The sequence below is a fragment of the Malaclemys terrapin genome, chromosome 21, assembly GCF_027887155.1.
Source record: "Malaclemys terrapin pileata isolate rMalTer1 chromosome 21, rMalTer1.hap1, whole genome shotgun sequence".
NCBI lineage: Eukaryota > Metazoa > Chordata > Testudines > Emydidae > Malaclemys > Malaclemys terrapin.
In genome coordinates, this window is record NC_071525.1 from 9,498,649 (window position 1) to 9,514,972 (window position 16,324).

Here is a 16,324-nt window from a genome sequence, read left to right on the forward strand (position 1 = left end):
TCGAGGTGGGCAGGGGCAGCGTGCAGACCTGCTTGCCGCATGTCCACCTAGGAGCAGCAGGGACAGGTTGCTGCTTGCAGGGAGCCACCCAAGCTGATCGCCTCCAGATCCGGCACCCCAAAACCTCTCCCGCACCCCTAGCCCCCTCCCATATCCAAACTCCCTCCCTGAGCCCGCACCCCAACCCCGAGCCCTGTGCCCCCTCCCGCACCCAAACTCCCTCCCTCTTAGTTAACCAGTATTTTTCACATACCGGCACCCCCCATTCCCCCAACATGCTGGATAAAAATACTTTTACTGTAAATCTTTATAGGCTAATAGTTCTAAGTCTACACCAGTGAACCGTTTATTCAAACGAAAAGTTTCATTTGGGGATTAGAAATATATTGTTTTCTTAAACTCAGAGGTGGCCTTGTGTTTTAGTTCTGCAGCAAACCAAATTGATGAATGGAATTCAAAGCATTAATCTACTGAATACTTCCCCCCTCCCGCCCTGTCTTTCAGACCACCAAAATAAACCCCGATATTTACCCAGAAAAATTATTAGAAGTTTTTTGCACTGAGTTTCACCTGGTTTTGTTGTTGTGGTAATAAACACTGATCAATTCCCAGGAAAAAATAAATAAAATAAAAATTGAAAACGAAGGCCCTATACATCCACCAGTGATAATAATGTCCACAGGACCTGGGAGGTGAGCCCCATTGTCCCCCTCACCTCAAGTAATACTGTACCAATCAACAGACCTTGTAGGGACACACAGAGTAACAGAGAAGAAAAACATTTTTGCAAGCCCTGACTCCCTCCACCTTTCTCTGAATCAGGCTGACTGGAGCCAGCTAATGGAAACCAATGGGATAACACGAGGCATATGTAACATTAGTACCTGGGGCAGGTGAGAGGTGTAATATTGTGTCATTGGGTGGGAAGATAGATCAGCACAGCTACATCACTCTGGGGTGTGGGTTCTCCTGCAAAGTTGAGGAAAACCCATTTTTGAATGGTGGGGGGGAGGGATGGGAAGCCAGGAAAGGGCTTTTCCATTGTAAATAAAAATGATGGACCTATTTTTATGATGCTGCTTAATCAAAACCAGCTGAATTATAACGCCACAGCCTTTGGTAGCGAAGCTAAAAGGCGATGGACAGAGGGAGCACAGAGAAAGAACGACAGGAATATGGAAAACGGAAGACGGGGATAGAGAGAGAAAGAGGGGAAGAGACATGCAAAATTGTACTGTTTTAACAAGGTGTAATGAAAACTATGTTTTGTTAACCCAGTGCATGAGGCTGAGTGGACACCCTTAAACCGATATAAATATTCCTCAGATCGATTTAGCTGCAGTCAATTAGACCATTTTCAAAAGCACTTAAATGATTTAGGAGCCTAAGGCTGGGTCTAGGTCTACACTAAACAGTTTTGCCAGCATAGCTATGAGTGTGAAAAAAATTCACATCCCAATTGCTGTAGTCATGCTGGCCACCCATCCCATGTAGACCACTCTTGTCGTTTGGGAGCTTAACGCTAGCAGCAAAAGAACTCCTCTTGTTGGTATACCCTGCAGATCCACTAGGGGACTTAGACTGCATAGCTCTCTGCTGGTACTGCATAGTCTCCAGATCGCCTAGTGCAGTGTTTTTCAAGCTGCGGGTTACGGCGGCTCAGGTCAGCACCGCCGACCGGGCTGTTAAAAGTCCCGTCGGCGGTGCTGCCCAGCTAAGGCGGGCTAGTTCCTACCTGTTCTGACACTACCCTGCGCCCCAGAAGTGGCCAGCAGTAGGTCTGGCTCCTAGGTGGGTGGAGGGGGGGGCACAGGGCTCCACACGCAGCCCCCATCCCAAGCACCGGCGCGCTGTGTGTGTGTGTGTCAGTGCTTGTGGGTGAGAGCCACGCGGAGCTGCTTGAGTGCCTCCGCCAAGGAGCCGGACCTGGTGCTGGCCGCTTCTGGGGCGCAGCACAGTTCGCGGTGCCAGGAGAGGCAGGAAGCCTGCTTAGCACCCCCGCTGCGCTGCTGACCGGGAGCCGCCCGAGGTAAGCCCACGCCGCAACCCCATTCCCCAATCCCAGCCTTGAGCCCCCCCCCAAACCCCTCACCCAGGCCCCACCTGAGAGCTTGCACCCCCAGCTCAGAGCCCTCACTCCCTCCTGCACCCCAACCCCTTGCCGCAGCCCAGCGCCCCTTCCCACACCCTGAACCACTCATTCCTGGCCCCACCCCGCAGCCCTCACCCGTGCACCCCAATGCTCGGCCCCAGCCCTGAGCCTCTCCCATACCCCAAACCCCTCATCCCCAGCTCCTTTGGGTCATGGGCATTTTTCAAGAGGGGACTGAAACTATTAAAACGAGAGACAAATACCCCAAGGGACCCTCTCTCCCCTACCCCACCCATCCATCTCACTCCTTGCGCCTAAGAAAACAAAAGAAGCAGCCATTAGACTCTGCGGGAGGGGTCCTGACTTGGAGTTTGGTCAGTAATGCTGTTGGAAGCATGTGGAGAGAAACTTTGCTTTAAATCTAATAGTTTGTTAAGCACTTGAACGTATTTGATTATGGTTTTTCTTGTACCCATTTCTGAATGCAATGGTCTATATAGCATCTGTGCATATGACGTATTTCATATGTTACGTTACATGATGAGGGTTCAGCAGGATCAAAACGTTTCGAGGTCCCCGAATGGAATGTGTTCGGACTTTCCGTTCTGCGGATAACATTTCCCAAATGTCAGGATTCCTGGGGGAGGGAAATGCTGTTTCTCCTGCTCTCCTGGTGAACCTGTTGCTGCCACCTGGGACTTCAGAGAGGGCCAGAGCCTGGGGGGGGGGGGGGGGAGCCTTTCCCCAGCACCCAGCCTCAGGCCGCCCTGGCACACTAAGACCAGGCGGCAGGGTGGGGCGCTGGGCCACAAGGGGCAGGGAGTGGGGCTGGGCTTGGGAAGGGGGTAGGGTGACCAGATGTCCTGATTTTATAGGGACAGTCCTGATCTGGGGGGCTTTTTCTTATCTAGGTACCTATTACCCCCTACCCCCTGACACGACTTTTCACACTTGCTATCTGGTCATCCTAGAAGGGGGGACCATGGGGTGGGGAGTGAGCTGGGCCGGGCCACAGGGGTTGGGAGGAAGGCTGGCTTGGGTGATGCAGGAGGGAGAGATGACCTGGCCAGACGGGTTCCTGGCCACAGGGGAGGTGTGGGGGGGGATCAGCCTGGGGGCAGGGACGGGGGTGGGGGGGGACCTTGGGCCGTGGGGAGGAGGCTGGGTGCAGGACACGGGTGGGGGGTGAGCTGGGCTGGGGGCAGGGCGGGGGGGGCAGGTTTCTCCCAGCAGCCTCTCTGATTTGGGGGGGCCTCAGTCCCTGGGTGCAGCCCCGCCCCCATCAGCGCCGAGCGGGGGTCGCGTTCTTTGGGCCAGTCGAGCAGAGTGTGGCCTCCGTCACCATGGCAACCTGAGAGTCCTGGCGGGGGGAGGGGAGGGCCTTGGGGCGGGGACTAAGTTCACGGGGGCGAGGTTAAGGGCCCCCACCGGTAGCCAATCAGGGCGGAGCTGTAGGTGTGCTAGCCAATCGGGGCACAGGGTTGACTATATTATTGGTTGACGACACCGTACCGGCATCCAATCAGTACGTGGGGGCGGGGTGCACGGGGCGGTGGGCGTGGGCCGGGAGCCAATGGGGGCACAGAGGGCGGGGCCTCACCTGCAGGCGGTGAGCGGGGCCGGGTGGGGCTCAGTCAGGCAGCGGCATCTCGCAGAGCTCCGTGGGTATCTGGGTGCGCGGCGATGGCTGGGCCCGGGGCGTGGGGCCGGCTCCACTTACTGCTCCTCAGCGTCAGCTCCTGTGAGTGCCGCGCCGGGGCGGTCAGACCGAGGGGGCGCGGGGCGGTGAGGCGGGGGAGGGGAAAGCAGTGAGGCAGGCGGGCGGGGGGAGGGGAGAGAGGAGGGGGGGTAGGGGCAGTGAGGCGGGCGGGGGGAGGGGAGAGAGGAGGGGGGGTAGGGGCAGTGAGGCGGGCGGGGGGAGGGGAGAGAGGAGGGGGGGGTAGGGGCAGTGAGGCGGGCGGGGGGAGGGGAGAGAGGAGGGGGGGGTAGGGGCAGTGAGGCGGGCGGGGGGAGGGGAGAGAGGAGGGGGGGTAGGGGCAGTGAGGCGGGCGGGGGGAGGGGAGAGAGGAGGGGGGGGTAGGGGCAGTGAGGCGGGCGGGGGGAGGGGAGAGAGGAGGGGGGGGTAGGGGCTGTGAGGCCGGGGCAGGAGGCAGTTCAGGAGCTTCACTTTTCATCCCGCTGGGGGTGTCTGCCTGGCATGATCCTGGTGGTGGTGGTACATGAAGCTGTGTCTGTCTCTCTCTGAGGTGTTGGGACCCCAGTACCCTGGGGCTGCCCATGGCTCCTTTGCTCCGGGGTCTCGCTCCTTGCTTCGCAGATCATTCGTTTTGTTGCTGAGTCTCCTTTTCTCAGCTGAGTCCCCACCCTGCATTGACCCCTATTCCCTTTGGGGTTTGAGGATTGTGCTAAACATTTGGTGCTTTCAGGGTAGCAGCCGTGTTAGTCTGTATCCGCAAAAAGAACAGGAGTACTTGTGGCACCTTAGACACTAACAAATTTATTAGAGCATAAGCTTTCGTGGGCTACAACCCACTTCTTTGGATGCATATAGAGTGAAACATATTGAGGAGATATATATACACACATACACAGAGAGCATGAACAGGTGGGAGTTGGTAAGACAACTAATGCTCTAATAAATTTGTTAGTCTCTAAGGTGCCACAAGTACTCCTGTTCTATTTGGTGCTTTGAGTTTGAACCTCTGTAAAGCCCTTGCCAGGGCCCTTCTGGGCAGATTAAAGGCCTGGGAGGGTGGATTTTAGCGATGCTTCATTCTGAATTTTTGCTTGGTCTGAATTGGGGGAAGAAGTTTCTTTCCTTGTGAGTTAAACACCGGTTGTAAAATGCTGATGATTCCTTATCAGATGCATGCAGGGGCCTGTCCAGACATACTGATTGCAGGAGGCTGTTTCCACAGTGCTCACAGTTGGAGACCCAGTTAAGTCACAAATCCTAGATGCTGCTAAACAAATCTCGTTTCCTGTATTAACAAGAACGTCTCAAACTCAGGAAAATGGAAGCACTCTAGAAATCCAGTTTGGTTTTCACCATTGAGGTTATTCACTTCTTGCACTTAAACAATGAAAATTTTTTTGGGTAGCCTGTCTGTCATTGTACCAGTGTTTTCAGGCACTTTGAATGCTTGGATTGCAAATATTGCTGGGAAAGCTTTGTTTATTTAAAGCTGTTTCCTTTGTGCTGCTTTTATGATGTATAAGAACAGCCCGAATGTTGTAAAGTTTCATTTGCTTTCTGTAACTTTACAATCAGGAATATCAAGTCTTGTGGTCCCTGTCCTTGCTGGAGGATGAGAGAACTGGAGTCTTTTCAACCCAAAAGGGTGTATGAATCTTCTAGAAAGAGCTATTAACGCAAATCTATCAGGATTTGCTTTAAATAGGTGTTAACTAATTTTGAAAGCTCTCAAGCTATTAGAGGTGGGCCAGACAGAAAATTGGGGAGCTGTGCCCCCCCTCGCCTTGAGGCCCGACCTCCAGCCAGGTCTGAAACTGGAGCTGAGCAGTGTGGGGCATTGGCTGCTTGCAGCTGGCAGGAGCTGCCTGGGTGTGGGGACCTGACTCCAGGGCCAGCAGAATCCTCGGATAGCAGTGATTGTAGGGGGGGGGGCAGGGTCCAGGCGCCCAGGCTGGAGTGAGTCAGTCCAGACCGCTGTGGAGAGCTCCAGCCCTTCACCTACCCTGGGCATCGTGTCCCAGCTAGTGGGGACACAGGCTGGGGGGCTAGTCTCAGGCCCCATGCTTGGCCTTAATTCTCCAATGCTGCTGGAGCTGGATGCCCGGCCAGCAGCCTCTGCTCTGCCTTCAGAGCTGGGTGACCGGAGAACGGAGGCTGGTGGGGTGGGGAGAGAGGGCTAAGGCAAATTTTGGGGTGGCTATAGGCCCTGCAAGGCTCCCCCCTCCCCCGAAGTGCTGCTTCTGGTCTAGGATGGAATTGGCAGAGAGGAATTCCAGCCAGGGATTGTAGATCATGTATTCAATGTGTCAAGGCTGGATCCCCACTTTGAACTTTAGGGTACAAATGTAGGGGCCTGCATGAAAACGTCTAAGCTTAACTACCAGCTTAACTCTGGTTCCGCTGCCTCCATTTCAATTTTTCCCTCCCTGGGAAGCCTTGAAAAACCTTCACCAATTCCCTGGTGAATACAGATCCAAACCCCTTGGATTTTAAAACAAGGAGAAATTAACCATTCTCCCTCCTTCCTCCCACCAACTTCTGGTGAATCAAGATCCAAACCCCTTGGATCTTAAAACAAGGAAAAATCAATCAGGTTCTAAAAAGAAAGCTTTTAATTAAAGAAAAAAGGGGTAAAAATCATCTCTGTAAAATCAGTATGGAAATTAACCTTACAGGGTAATCAAACTTAAAGAGCTTAGAGGACTCCCCTCTAGTCTCAGGTTCAAAGTACAGCAAACAAAGATAAACACTCTAGTAAAAGGTTTTCTCAACTTGTAAATGTACAAAGGAAAACTAGCACGCCTTGCCTGGCTATTTACTTACAAGTTTGAAATAGGAGAGACTTGTTTAGAAAGATGTGGAGAACCTGGATTGATGTCTGGTCCCTCTCAGTCCCGAGAGCGAACACACTCCCAAACAAAGAACACAAACAAAAGCCTTCCCCCCCCCCCCACCCCACCCCCAAGATTTGAAAGTATCTTGTCCCCTTATTGGTCCTTTAGGTCAGATGCCAGCCAGGTTACCTGAGCTTCTTAACCCTTTACAGGGAAAAGGATTTTGGAGTCTCTGGCCAGGAGGGATTTTATAGTACTGTACACAGGACAGCTGTTACCCTTCCCTTTATAGTTATGACACAATGAGATTAGAGATAAAAGGGGGAGAGGCAATGGTACGGTAATGGAGGGAGAAGGGTGGGTGTTTTAAGGCATGTTTGTATTGTGGGAGGAAAGAGCCGGAGAAGAGTAAGGGAGGGTATGAGACTGGGTGTGAGGCATGTGGGATGGAGTCAGTGAGGCAAGTGGAGGGTCTGGAGAAGGAAAGAAGATAAGAAACTTCTGTCTGTCTTCAGGGAGAAGGAGGAGAGGGTTGTGAGGTGGGAGGGCAAGGTAAAGAAAGGGCAAGCAGATGGGAGAGGGAAGGTCATGTCAGGGTTTTGTTTTTTCCTGGGAAGAAATTGATAAGATCCTGTGTCGAGAGAGAAGCCGAGATGCAGGAGGAGAGGAAGGTTTGAGGATTGAGGGCTACACTGCTGGGGAAAAAAGTGTATTCTTAATTCAGGTTCACTAATTTGGGTTTAAATAATAATGAAGACACAGTAACCTGTCTTTTAGCTTGGGTTACCAGTGCAAGACTTTAACTCCAGATGCTAACACATGCTGTGTAGCTGTGTTTTCACTGCTATTTTATCCTAAGTTAGCTAACCTGAGTTAAGAACACACTTCTAGTTTGCAGTGTAGACATACCCAAAAGTGGTGAAAAGGCAGCTGGGATTGGAGGCATGGGATTCATTTAAGATGGAGTAGCAGAGTGGTTCATGTAGGAAGATGGTAGAACAGGAGAGAATGAATTTGTAGTGCATGCAATTAGCCTGGTCATAGCGGTTTTGCCAGGAACACACCACAATGCAAGAACAGGAGTGGAGGAAGCAGATGTTGGGGGTCAGCATGGGGGCAGGGGGAAGCTGGCAGGGTGGACCTTCAGATGGAAGGGGGTGAAAAATGTCAAGGGTGGATAAGTGAAGAATGGAGGGAATCAACAACCATTCCAGAGAAGAGGGATGAGACATCACCAAGTTAACGAACTGGAAGTCATGGAAAACAGTTTCCTTTCAATAGCTCTGTTTGATGTCAAAATCTGGTTAATTCTTTAGTGACTCAGTGAATTTGTTCAGCAAAAGCTCTAATCTCTCATGGGGGGGGGGGGGGGGGAGGGCAAAAATACAAAACCCATTATTAAAACACAAATCAATTCAGGCCTTTTTTGTGCATTGTTTCTTTACAATCCAACACATATTTTCCCCTTTTGCTGGTCACTTAAAAAACATTAAACCCTGCCCATTTCCATTGAATTTCTAAAAATCAATGGAAACTTGTGATTTTAGTTTTTAAAACTTACTTTTAAAGAAAAACAAACCATTTGTGCTTGTTTAATTTCTGGGTCAAAGCTGACCTGCCAGCATCCTTTTTAAGGTAGCCTCTCTTTCCATTGAAAAGCAAGGTTTTTTTTTTTTTTAGTCTTAAGTAATGCATGTTACATGTGTGTAAATTTAACTTTGAATTAAAACTACAAATAATTCCAGAATGCATGTGTAGCTCCTGCAATCAGCGTTTGGCTTTTGCCCCCCCCCCCCCCTTTTTTTTTTACTTCCAGGTGGTTGTCTTGATGAAGTCAGACAAATTGACCACTTCTGTGTTCCAAAACCTCCCAGTTCCTTTTAACCATCCCTCTTGATTAAATCATGGGGGTTTGCTGTCTCCTTTGCACATGATGCTGTTGTAATGACATTCTTATGATGTATGAGCACGGTCTCCTCCTCTGCATTAATTACATGCTAGTGTTAATGGGTTAGTAATAAACCTGCGTGTCTGCTTTTCCCATTACTTGTAAGAAGAAATCCTCATCTAAATTTGCAGTCCCCGCCTTATGTCTTTTAAATCCATCCTTAGTCTATCTTTGTGAAACCTATTTATCACTACCATGTGAGGACACTAGACTAGTGATCACTCGGGAGTACTAAGATCATTGTTACAACTAACCTAACATCCCTTCTTCCTCCCTCCTGTCTGTTCACAAGTCAAATCTTTTGTCTTAGACTGTGAGCCTTCTGGGTAAGGGACTGTCTGATTTGTTTGTACCTTGCCTAGGACAATGGGGCCCTAATTCCTGATGGAGGTGCTTATAACAAATGCAGATTGCAGAAGGCTCAAGGCTCCAGTCTGTCCACACAGAGATATTTCTTTAAGTGGGTTAAAAAGCACTTAGTCATTTTTCCTGTTTTCCTATAAAATGTATTTACAGATTTAATCTCTAAAACATTAGTAATAAGGGCAATATGCTTGACTGTTAATGGTAGAGGTATCAGCACGGGTCGTCTCAATAGTGCAGACAGAGGGCGGGAGTTTCAAAAGGATGTAAGAACCTCTGGAGAAACTGGTCTAGACTAAGGGTACATCTACACTACTGGGGGGAGTCTATTTAAGATACGCAAATTCAGCTATGTGAATAGCGTAGCTGAATTCGACGTATTGCAGCCGACTTACCCCGCTGTGAGGACGGTGGCAAAATCGACTTCTGGGGCTTTTTGTCGGCGGCGCTTGCTACCACCTCCGCTGGTGGAGTTAGAGCGCCGATTCGGGGATCGATTATCGCGTCCTGTCGGGACGCGACAAATCGATCCCCGGGAGGTCGATTTCTACCCGCCGATTCAGGCGGGTAGTATAGACCTAGCCTATGTCTTAATGGGATCCTGTTAGGTCAGAGATCTTGCCTTTTGCTCCCTGAGCCTTTAAAATCCCCAGCGGGAGCATAACTCTTTCATAAACCTGAACTTCTCATCTGTGGGGGATGTAGTGACACAGTGATTGCTGACCCAGATGTTGGAGGGGAAATCTCCTTTGGAAGTGCAAAGATTTCAGTAATTAGTCTCATGCAGGGTGGAAGGATAGCTTATTGGATAAGGCACTGAACTAGGAATCAGGAGACTTGGGTCAGTTTCTTACTCTGCCACAGGCTTCTGGTGTGACCTTGGCAAATCACTTAAGCTACCATGTGCCTCAATTCACCATCTGTAAAATGAGGATAATACTGATCTACCTTCACGGCAGTGTGAGGTTAAAATCCATTGGTGGTTGTGAGGAGCTCAGCTATAACTACCTAGATCTGCTTTTGCTCTATGGGATGTTGGTGTTCCGGGGTATGGATTTTGGGGGGGAAATTTTTTTTATACTAAATCTGGGTTCATTATACATAAAAACAAACCTCTGTAGCTCAGATTAGAGAAATGAGCACCACACTGCTGCCTCTAGTGCCTGGGTGGAAAGGATGTGGTGGAGAGGCAATCCTAAATCCCCGTTTACCTTTGGAAATTGTGAACTCAGTTATATCTCACTTCTGCATGAGACCTCTGAAGAGATTACTGAGGCTGATTACCATGATGTGAGAGAGCCCACAAACGCCCTATTCCGCATCTAGGCATGCATGCAGCCCTAACCCTCCTCGCCCCAAGAGCCTGCACCGAACAACTTCCTTCCCAAAATAAAAGCTGCTTACAGGGCACCACCTCTGGCGTTTGTCCTTCCCCAAGCACTGTCCACTGCGACTGGCTACCTTCCTCCTGGCTTGAGAACAGCTCCTGGCTGCATGCATCTAGGGATGCTGGGCTGTCTCCTTCCTCCTCAGCACCCTTGCTCCTGTTTTCCTCCTTGCCTTGTTGAACTGGGCTCTGAAGTGGAGGTGGGGTTGCCCCCAAGTATCATGTCCAACTCTTTGTAGAAACGGCAGTTCGCGGGGGCAGAACTGGAGTGGTAGTTTGCCTTGCGCGCTTTGCAGTATGCACTCCGCAGCTCCTTCACTTTAACCCTGCACTGCAGTGCGTCCTGGTCATGTCCGCTTTCCATCATGTCCCTTGATTTCTGCCCGAAGGTACACCTCTACCCCGATATAACGCTGTCCTTGGGAATCAAAAAATCTTACCGCATTATAGGTGAAACTCCGTTATATCGAACTTGCTTTAATCCGCTGGAGTGCGCAGCCCCGCCCCCCCGGACCACTGCTTTACTGCATTGTATCTGAATTCGTGTTATATTGGGTCGCGTTATATCAGGGTAGAGGTGTATCATAATTCCTACGGCTGGAGCGCAGCTGGGACTGGACAGTTTGCTCCCCCGAAACACTGATGAAGTCCAGCACCTTGCCATTGCTCCATATTGGGGATTGCCTGGCGCGTGGAGGCATGGTCACCTGGAAAGATTTGTTGAGAGCACTCCACGCCTTGCTGTGCAAACAGGAAGGGGATTTTCAAAATTCCCAGAGAATTTAAAGGGCAGGGTCTGACGGTTGGTCACCTGAGGGCAGGGCAGTAGAGTTCACTCTGGTTATCACTTTGGCTAGAACAGGCATTGTGGGACACTTCTGGAGGCTGATCAGGGCATCAACACTGGTGCTGTGGCACTCCAGCTGGGGCGCAGCAAGCGTTATGCTTCTCCTGGAGGTGGATTACCAGGAGTGCTCCAGCGCGGAGTCTGGGTGCTCTACATGCCTTGCCAGTGTGGACGCATCATGAGTTAGGGTGCCTGGGGCTGCTTTAATGTGCTCTAACTTGCAAGTGTAGCCAAGCCCTTAGTAAACAGCACCTCTTTATAAAGCAAGCAGGCTTGGCTGAAGTGGCTGGGTAATTCTTTCTTGTGCACTGAGTGACTGGTACAAATGCTCCTGCACTAATTCGTTGCAAAAAGATGGGTAATCAGTACCACTGGACAAGACTTGGAAGTTTTAAAAGAGTGGGGGAGAAGCTTTCCCTTGTACTCCTATTGTAAGAGAAACTGGTTTCCCTGGCAGGTATGTGAGGAAGCAGTTAGTCAATCTATTGTTCTGACCATTTGTCCTCCATTTACTTCAATTGCTGCAATATGCATTTCCTTATCACTCAACCACACTAGTTTCCCCACATCCCCAGTGTGCCAACCACGCCCCATTTCTGCAGGGATGCAGGAAATACAGGAAGTGCTGAGACACTTTGTAGGACAGAGACTGGGTCATAGATTTCCCCCCCCCCCCCCCCGAGAAATTGTTTTGGAAATTTTGGCTGGGACTTCTGGTCCTGATTTTTGCAGCTTCAGAGAGTCAGATCTTGAGCTGAAGTTACAAGGCCATCCCCAGCCACGTTGCTCCTAAGGAGAAGCTTTCCCTGCCCCACGGCAGAGGGAAGAGTGTATATTGAAGAATTAACAGCAGTGGAAAGGTAAAGACTGCAAGGGCAGCTGACCAAAGAGGACATATCTGTAGACTGTACAAGTGGGAGGGTCTTACTGGAAGTATCTAAAGCTGACACAATGCCCCACACAGTTGCTGGCTCATGGGCGATGCCTGAGCATTGCCACATAGACCAGGGTAAGGCTGTGGCAGCCTGCTGATCGTGTTGTAGGATCCGGCTGCAGGACGCTCAGCATCCTTCCCTGCTTCCTGCCCCCATCGCTCCTCAGCAGTGGGGAGAGGGGTCACTGTACAGGGAGCTGCTCCCCCATCCGCCCAACCCCCGTGCATCTGGACCTCCCATACTCAGACACCCCTGCCATGTCTCACCCTGTACACCCAGAACCCCCCTAGCCCTCCATACCTTGACCCCTGCATCTGGAGCCCCCCTGCACCTGGAGCCCCTGCCTCCGGACCCCAACCTTGCACCCGGACCACCCCCCATGGAGTTCCCTGCACTCAACCCCCCACCCTGACAAGCCTCACCCCCCTGAGCCCCCACATCCAGACCCCCCTGCCACTGACCCCCCAACTAGCTGCACCCAGACCCCCACCAAGTCCCACTCACCCAGACCCTCCTGCTGAGACCCTCACACCCAGACTCCTCCACTGATACCCAACCACTTTCACCTGGAAGCTCCTGCAGAGTCCCATTGCCCTTGTACCTGGAACCCCTGCCCCCAACGAGCCTCTGTGCATTCAGATCCCCCCACACCTAGAACCCCCACACACGGAGCAGCCTGCACCCTGATTGTCCCACACAGAATCCTCTCACCCCACACTGAGCCCCTCCACACTTGAATCCTGCCTGCCTGCCCCACACCTGGCGCAGAGGGGCAGGGCCCCAGGGTGTGTCTGCAGTAGGCCCAGGCCTTGTGCTGGGTCAGGTGCAGCTAGGGTGACCAGGTAGCAAGTGTGAAAAATTGGGACAGGGAGTGGGGGGGGGGGGGTAATAGGAGCCCATATTAAAAAAACAAAAAATCAACCCAAATATCAGGACTGTCCCCATAAAATCAGAACATCTGGTCACCCTAAGTGCAGCCCCACCACTGAGTCCGTGTCCTGGGGGTGGGCGGTGGGGAGGCTGCAGGGTGATTCCCACCTTCGTACAACCAGTGGCCTGTGCTCCCCACTGCATGCTGGAGCCTCTGCATTTATTTATTGACAATAAAGCTTGCAGAATTTAAAAATATCGTGTGTAGAATTTTTATTTTTTTTGGCACTGAATACCCTCAGGAGTAACAGGCAGATGCTCTTTAATGTAGCAGGCAAAGGCAGAATGCCAGATCTGAGGACTAGCAAGTGAAACTTGAAAATTTTAAACCAGAAACAAGGGGGCACATTTTTAACAGTGAGGGGGCATATTGCCCACTGGGACAGTGAACCAAGAAGTTTGTTGGGTTCTCCATCACTTGAAATCTTTAAATCATGATTGGGTGTCTTAAAATATATGAAGAACAGGAGTACTTGTGGCACCTTAGAGACTAACAAATTTATTAGAGCATAAGCTTTCGTGGACTACAGCCCACTTCTTCGGATGCATCCGAAGAAGTGGGCTGTAGTCCACGAAAGCTTATGCTCTAATAAATTTGTTAGTCTCTAAGGTGCCACAAGTACTCCTGTTCTTCTTTTTGCGGATACAGACTAACACGGCTGTTACTCTGAAACTTAAAATATATGCTCTAGCTCAGGTACAAGTTATTGGACTTGAGGCAGGAATTGCTGGGTGAAATTCTAAGGCCTTTGCTCTGCAGGAGGTCAGACTAGATGGCCACACTGGTCCTTCAGGACTTAAAAATCTATGGTCCTGTGTCTTGTCTTCCAAAGAATAGAGTCCCTTATGCCAGACGGGGTTGCTATTAATGTAGTAAGATATCAGCTTTTGTGTACACTGAAAAATGCCACGTCTGTGGTTCACATTCTGAAACATTGGTGCAGGACCAGCCAGCGAAGGATTGACTCCCACAAACGTTGCTCTCAGGGAACTGTGGGGCAAGGCCACTGGGTACAGCATCCTTGGAGGGTGTGCTATATGTTATCATTTGGACCTCGCCACGGTGGTGCATCTTTGTTATATCTGTTTAATTGTGAAATGGGGTCGGGTTGTTGTATAGACTTCAGACTACTGCTCAGACTGAAACTCACTGACTCAAAGAACCGCTACTTTGTGTGTTAATTCTGCTGATTGTCATGTAGTTGATTTAGTTTGCCATGTGCTTAGTGCTGCATATTACTGATTTTCACTCTCTAGTTACTTAACTGAGACCTTGGCTACACTGCCGCTGTACAGCGCTGCAGCTTGCTGCGCTCAGGGGTGTGAAAAAACACCGCCCTGAGCACAGCGAGTAAAGCGCCAGTGTAATCAGAGCCTGCAGCGCTGCACGCTCGCTCGCAGTGCTGCACGCTACTCCCCTCGGAGAGGTGGACTACATACAGCGCTGCGAGACTCCACTCACGCTTCACAGCGTCTGGAGTGTAGCCAAGGCCTGACTTGAATCAATGACTGCAATTTGATTTGCCCCATTTCCAGCCTGTTGCTGCCATTTAGCAGCTATTGTTATCAGATTGCTGCTTAGGCTTTTTCTGCCTGATTCAAATTACAGCCATAATGTCCATTAACACTTCATTTTACACCTCTGACATTCTCTCCTGGCTTGCAAAGTACCAGCCTAGCTTAGTCTCTCTCTCTCTCTCTCTCTCTCCATCCTGCTCTGTCCCTGGTGGACCTGCAATACTGATACAGTTAAAATCATTTAACTTAAGGTATACCAAAGAACCAAGATGTAGTGAAACCTGATCATGGGACCTTAAACTGTATTAACCGTTGTCTTCTGCTTACCCTAATCGCCATTGTGTCACCGGCCTGAACGCTGCAAGAACCATATTTAGAGGCAGCTGTGAAATGTATAGCTTATCTTTGTGGTCAGGAAAATTAACAGGATACAACTGTTAAGGAACTGTTTTAATCCTGGTAGATACTAGGCTAAATCAGTTTCTTAGCCTGGCTGTGACAGAAGGAAATGTCATAAACATGGGTGGCTCATGGCCAGATGTTATGACCATTTAAATTGGTTATAAGGCCTCATCTACAGAACAGCCCAGTCGCTGGTCCCGGTTACAACATAGCTTTCCCTGAGAATAATCAAAGCCTGGTTTACATTTGGTGGTGTAGACTAGATCTTGGCTGTTCCCGATGGGAATGCTCTTACACAGCCCAGATAGGGCTGAATCCTCCCAAGACCTGTCTCTACTACAAAGAGGAGCCATGATTTAGCTGTCACCCCAGTGTGGTTGTGGAATCAGTGGGGCTCTAGATTGTGAACTTCTTGGGGAGGAACCATGTCTTGTAAACCTTCCCCACGCTTACGACACTGTAGAAAGCCACCCCTTTTGAGAAGGGATTAAGTATAAGAATACTTACAGATGGGGAAACTGAGGCACTTGTGTGAGTTGCCCAAGGCAGAGCCAAGACTAGCTCTTAGCAATCAGGCATCCAAGATGACTGCCACTATAGAAGCATCCCATCCATTTGAAGCACACGCTAAATGTGTCAAGCTCCAGAAGCACACAAGATCACTAGCAAGTCTCAAATACTCATGCTGGTGGGGGGGTGGTAACTTGCCTGCCAGTCGTAGGTATCTGGAGGAAACAACCCCACAAGGAAATGTAAAACAAATGGGGCAGCAGATACCATTAAAAACCTGCCACATCTCTGGGGAACCAGGACACCTGGCAAAGCAGCATGAGAAAGGAACTAAGAGTTCTTCTTCGAGTGAGTGCTCATGTGCATTCCAATAGGTGCGCGTGCACACGCGTGCTGCATGCACAATCATAGGAAGCTATTTTCCCCTAGCGATACCCGTCGGTTGGCTGTGGAGACCCCTGGAGTGGAGCTTTATGGCAGTGTATATAGGTCCCTGCCGACCCGCTGCCTGCTCAGTTCCGTCTTACCGCCAGTGACGGTTGTTGGAGCAGCTCAGTCTCTTGCATTCGCAAGTGCCTACCTAGTGGTTCCCTTTCTTAGTCGTATATAGTTTAGTTCGTTATATGGTAGTTTGTAGTTTAGTTGCATTTACTTCGGGGGGGGCTTCCCCTCCCCCTGTCCTAGTTTCCCCAGGCACTGGGGCATGCCTCAGTCACAGGGATTTAAGACATGTGAGAGGTGTGTGTGAAACCTATGCCCGCAGGCAATCCGCATGCTTCCTGTCTCAAGTGCTTAGGAGAAGGTGGTCAGACAGATAAGTGCCCAATTTGCAGGAGCTTCATACCTAGGACTAAGAGAGCGC

At 50.4% G+C, this 16,324-nt stretch overlaps 1 protein-coding gene across 1 annotated transcript in view; it reads left to right on the forward strand.

The window, feature by feature from the left end:
- Positions 1-3,714: 3,714 nt before the first annotated feature.
- The window catches only part of LOC128827184 (junctional adhesion molecule A-like), a 39,771-nt gene continuing 27,161 nt past the window's right edge, over positions 3,715-16,324 (forward strand). Inside the window, exon 1 of the mRNA XM_054010976.1 lies at positions 3,715-3,833. Within this exon, the coding sequence (XP_053866951.1) occupies positions 3,776-3,833 (58 nt within the window). The 5' untranslated portion in view covers positions 3,715-3,775. The remainder of the gene's footprint in view (positions 3,834-16,324) is intronic.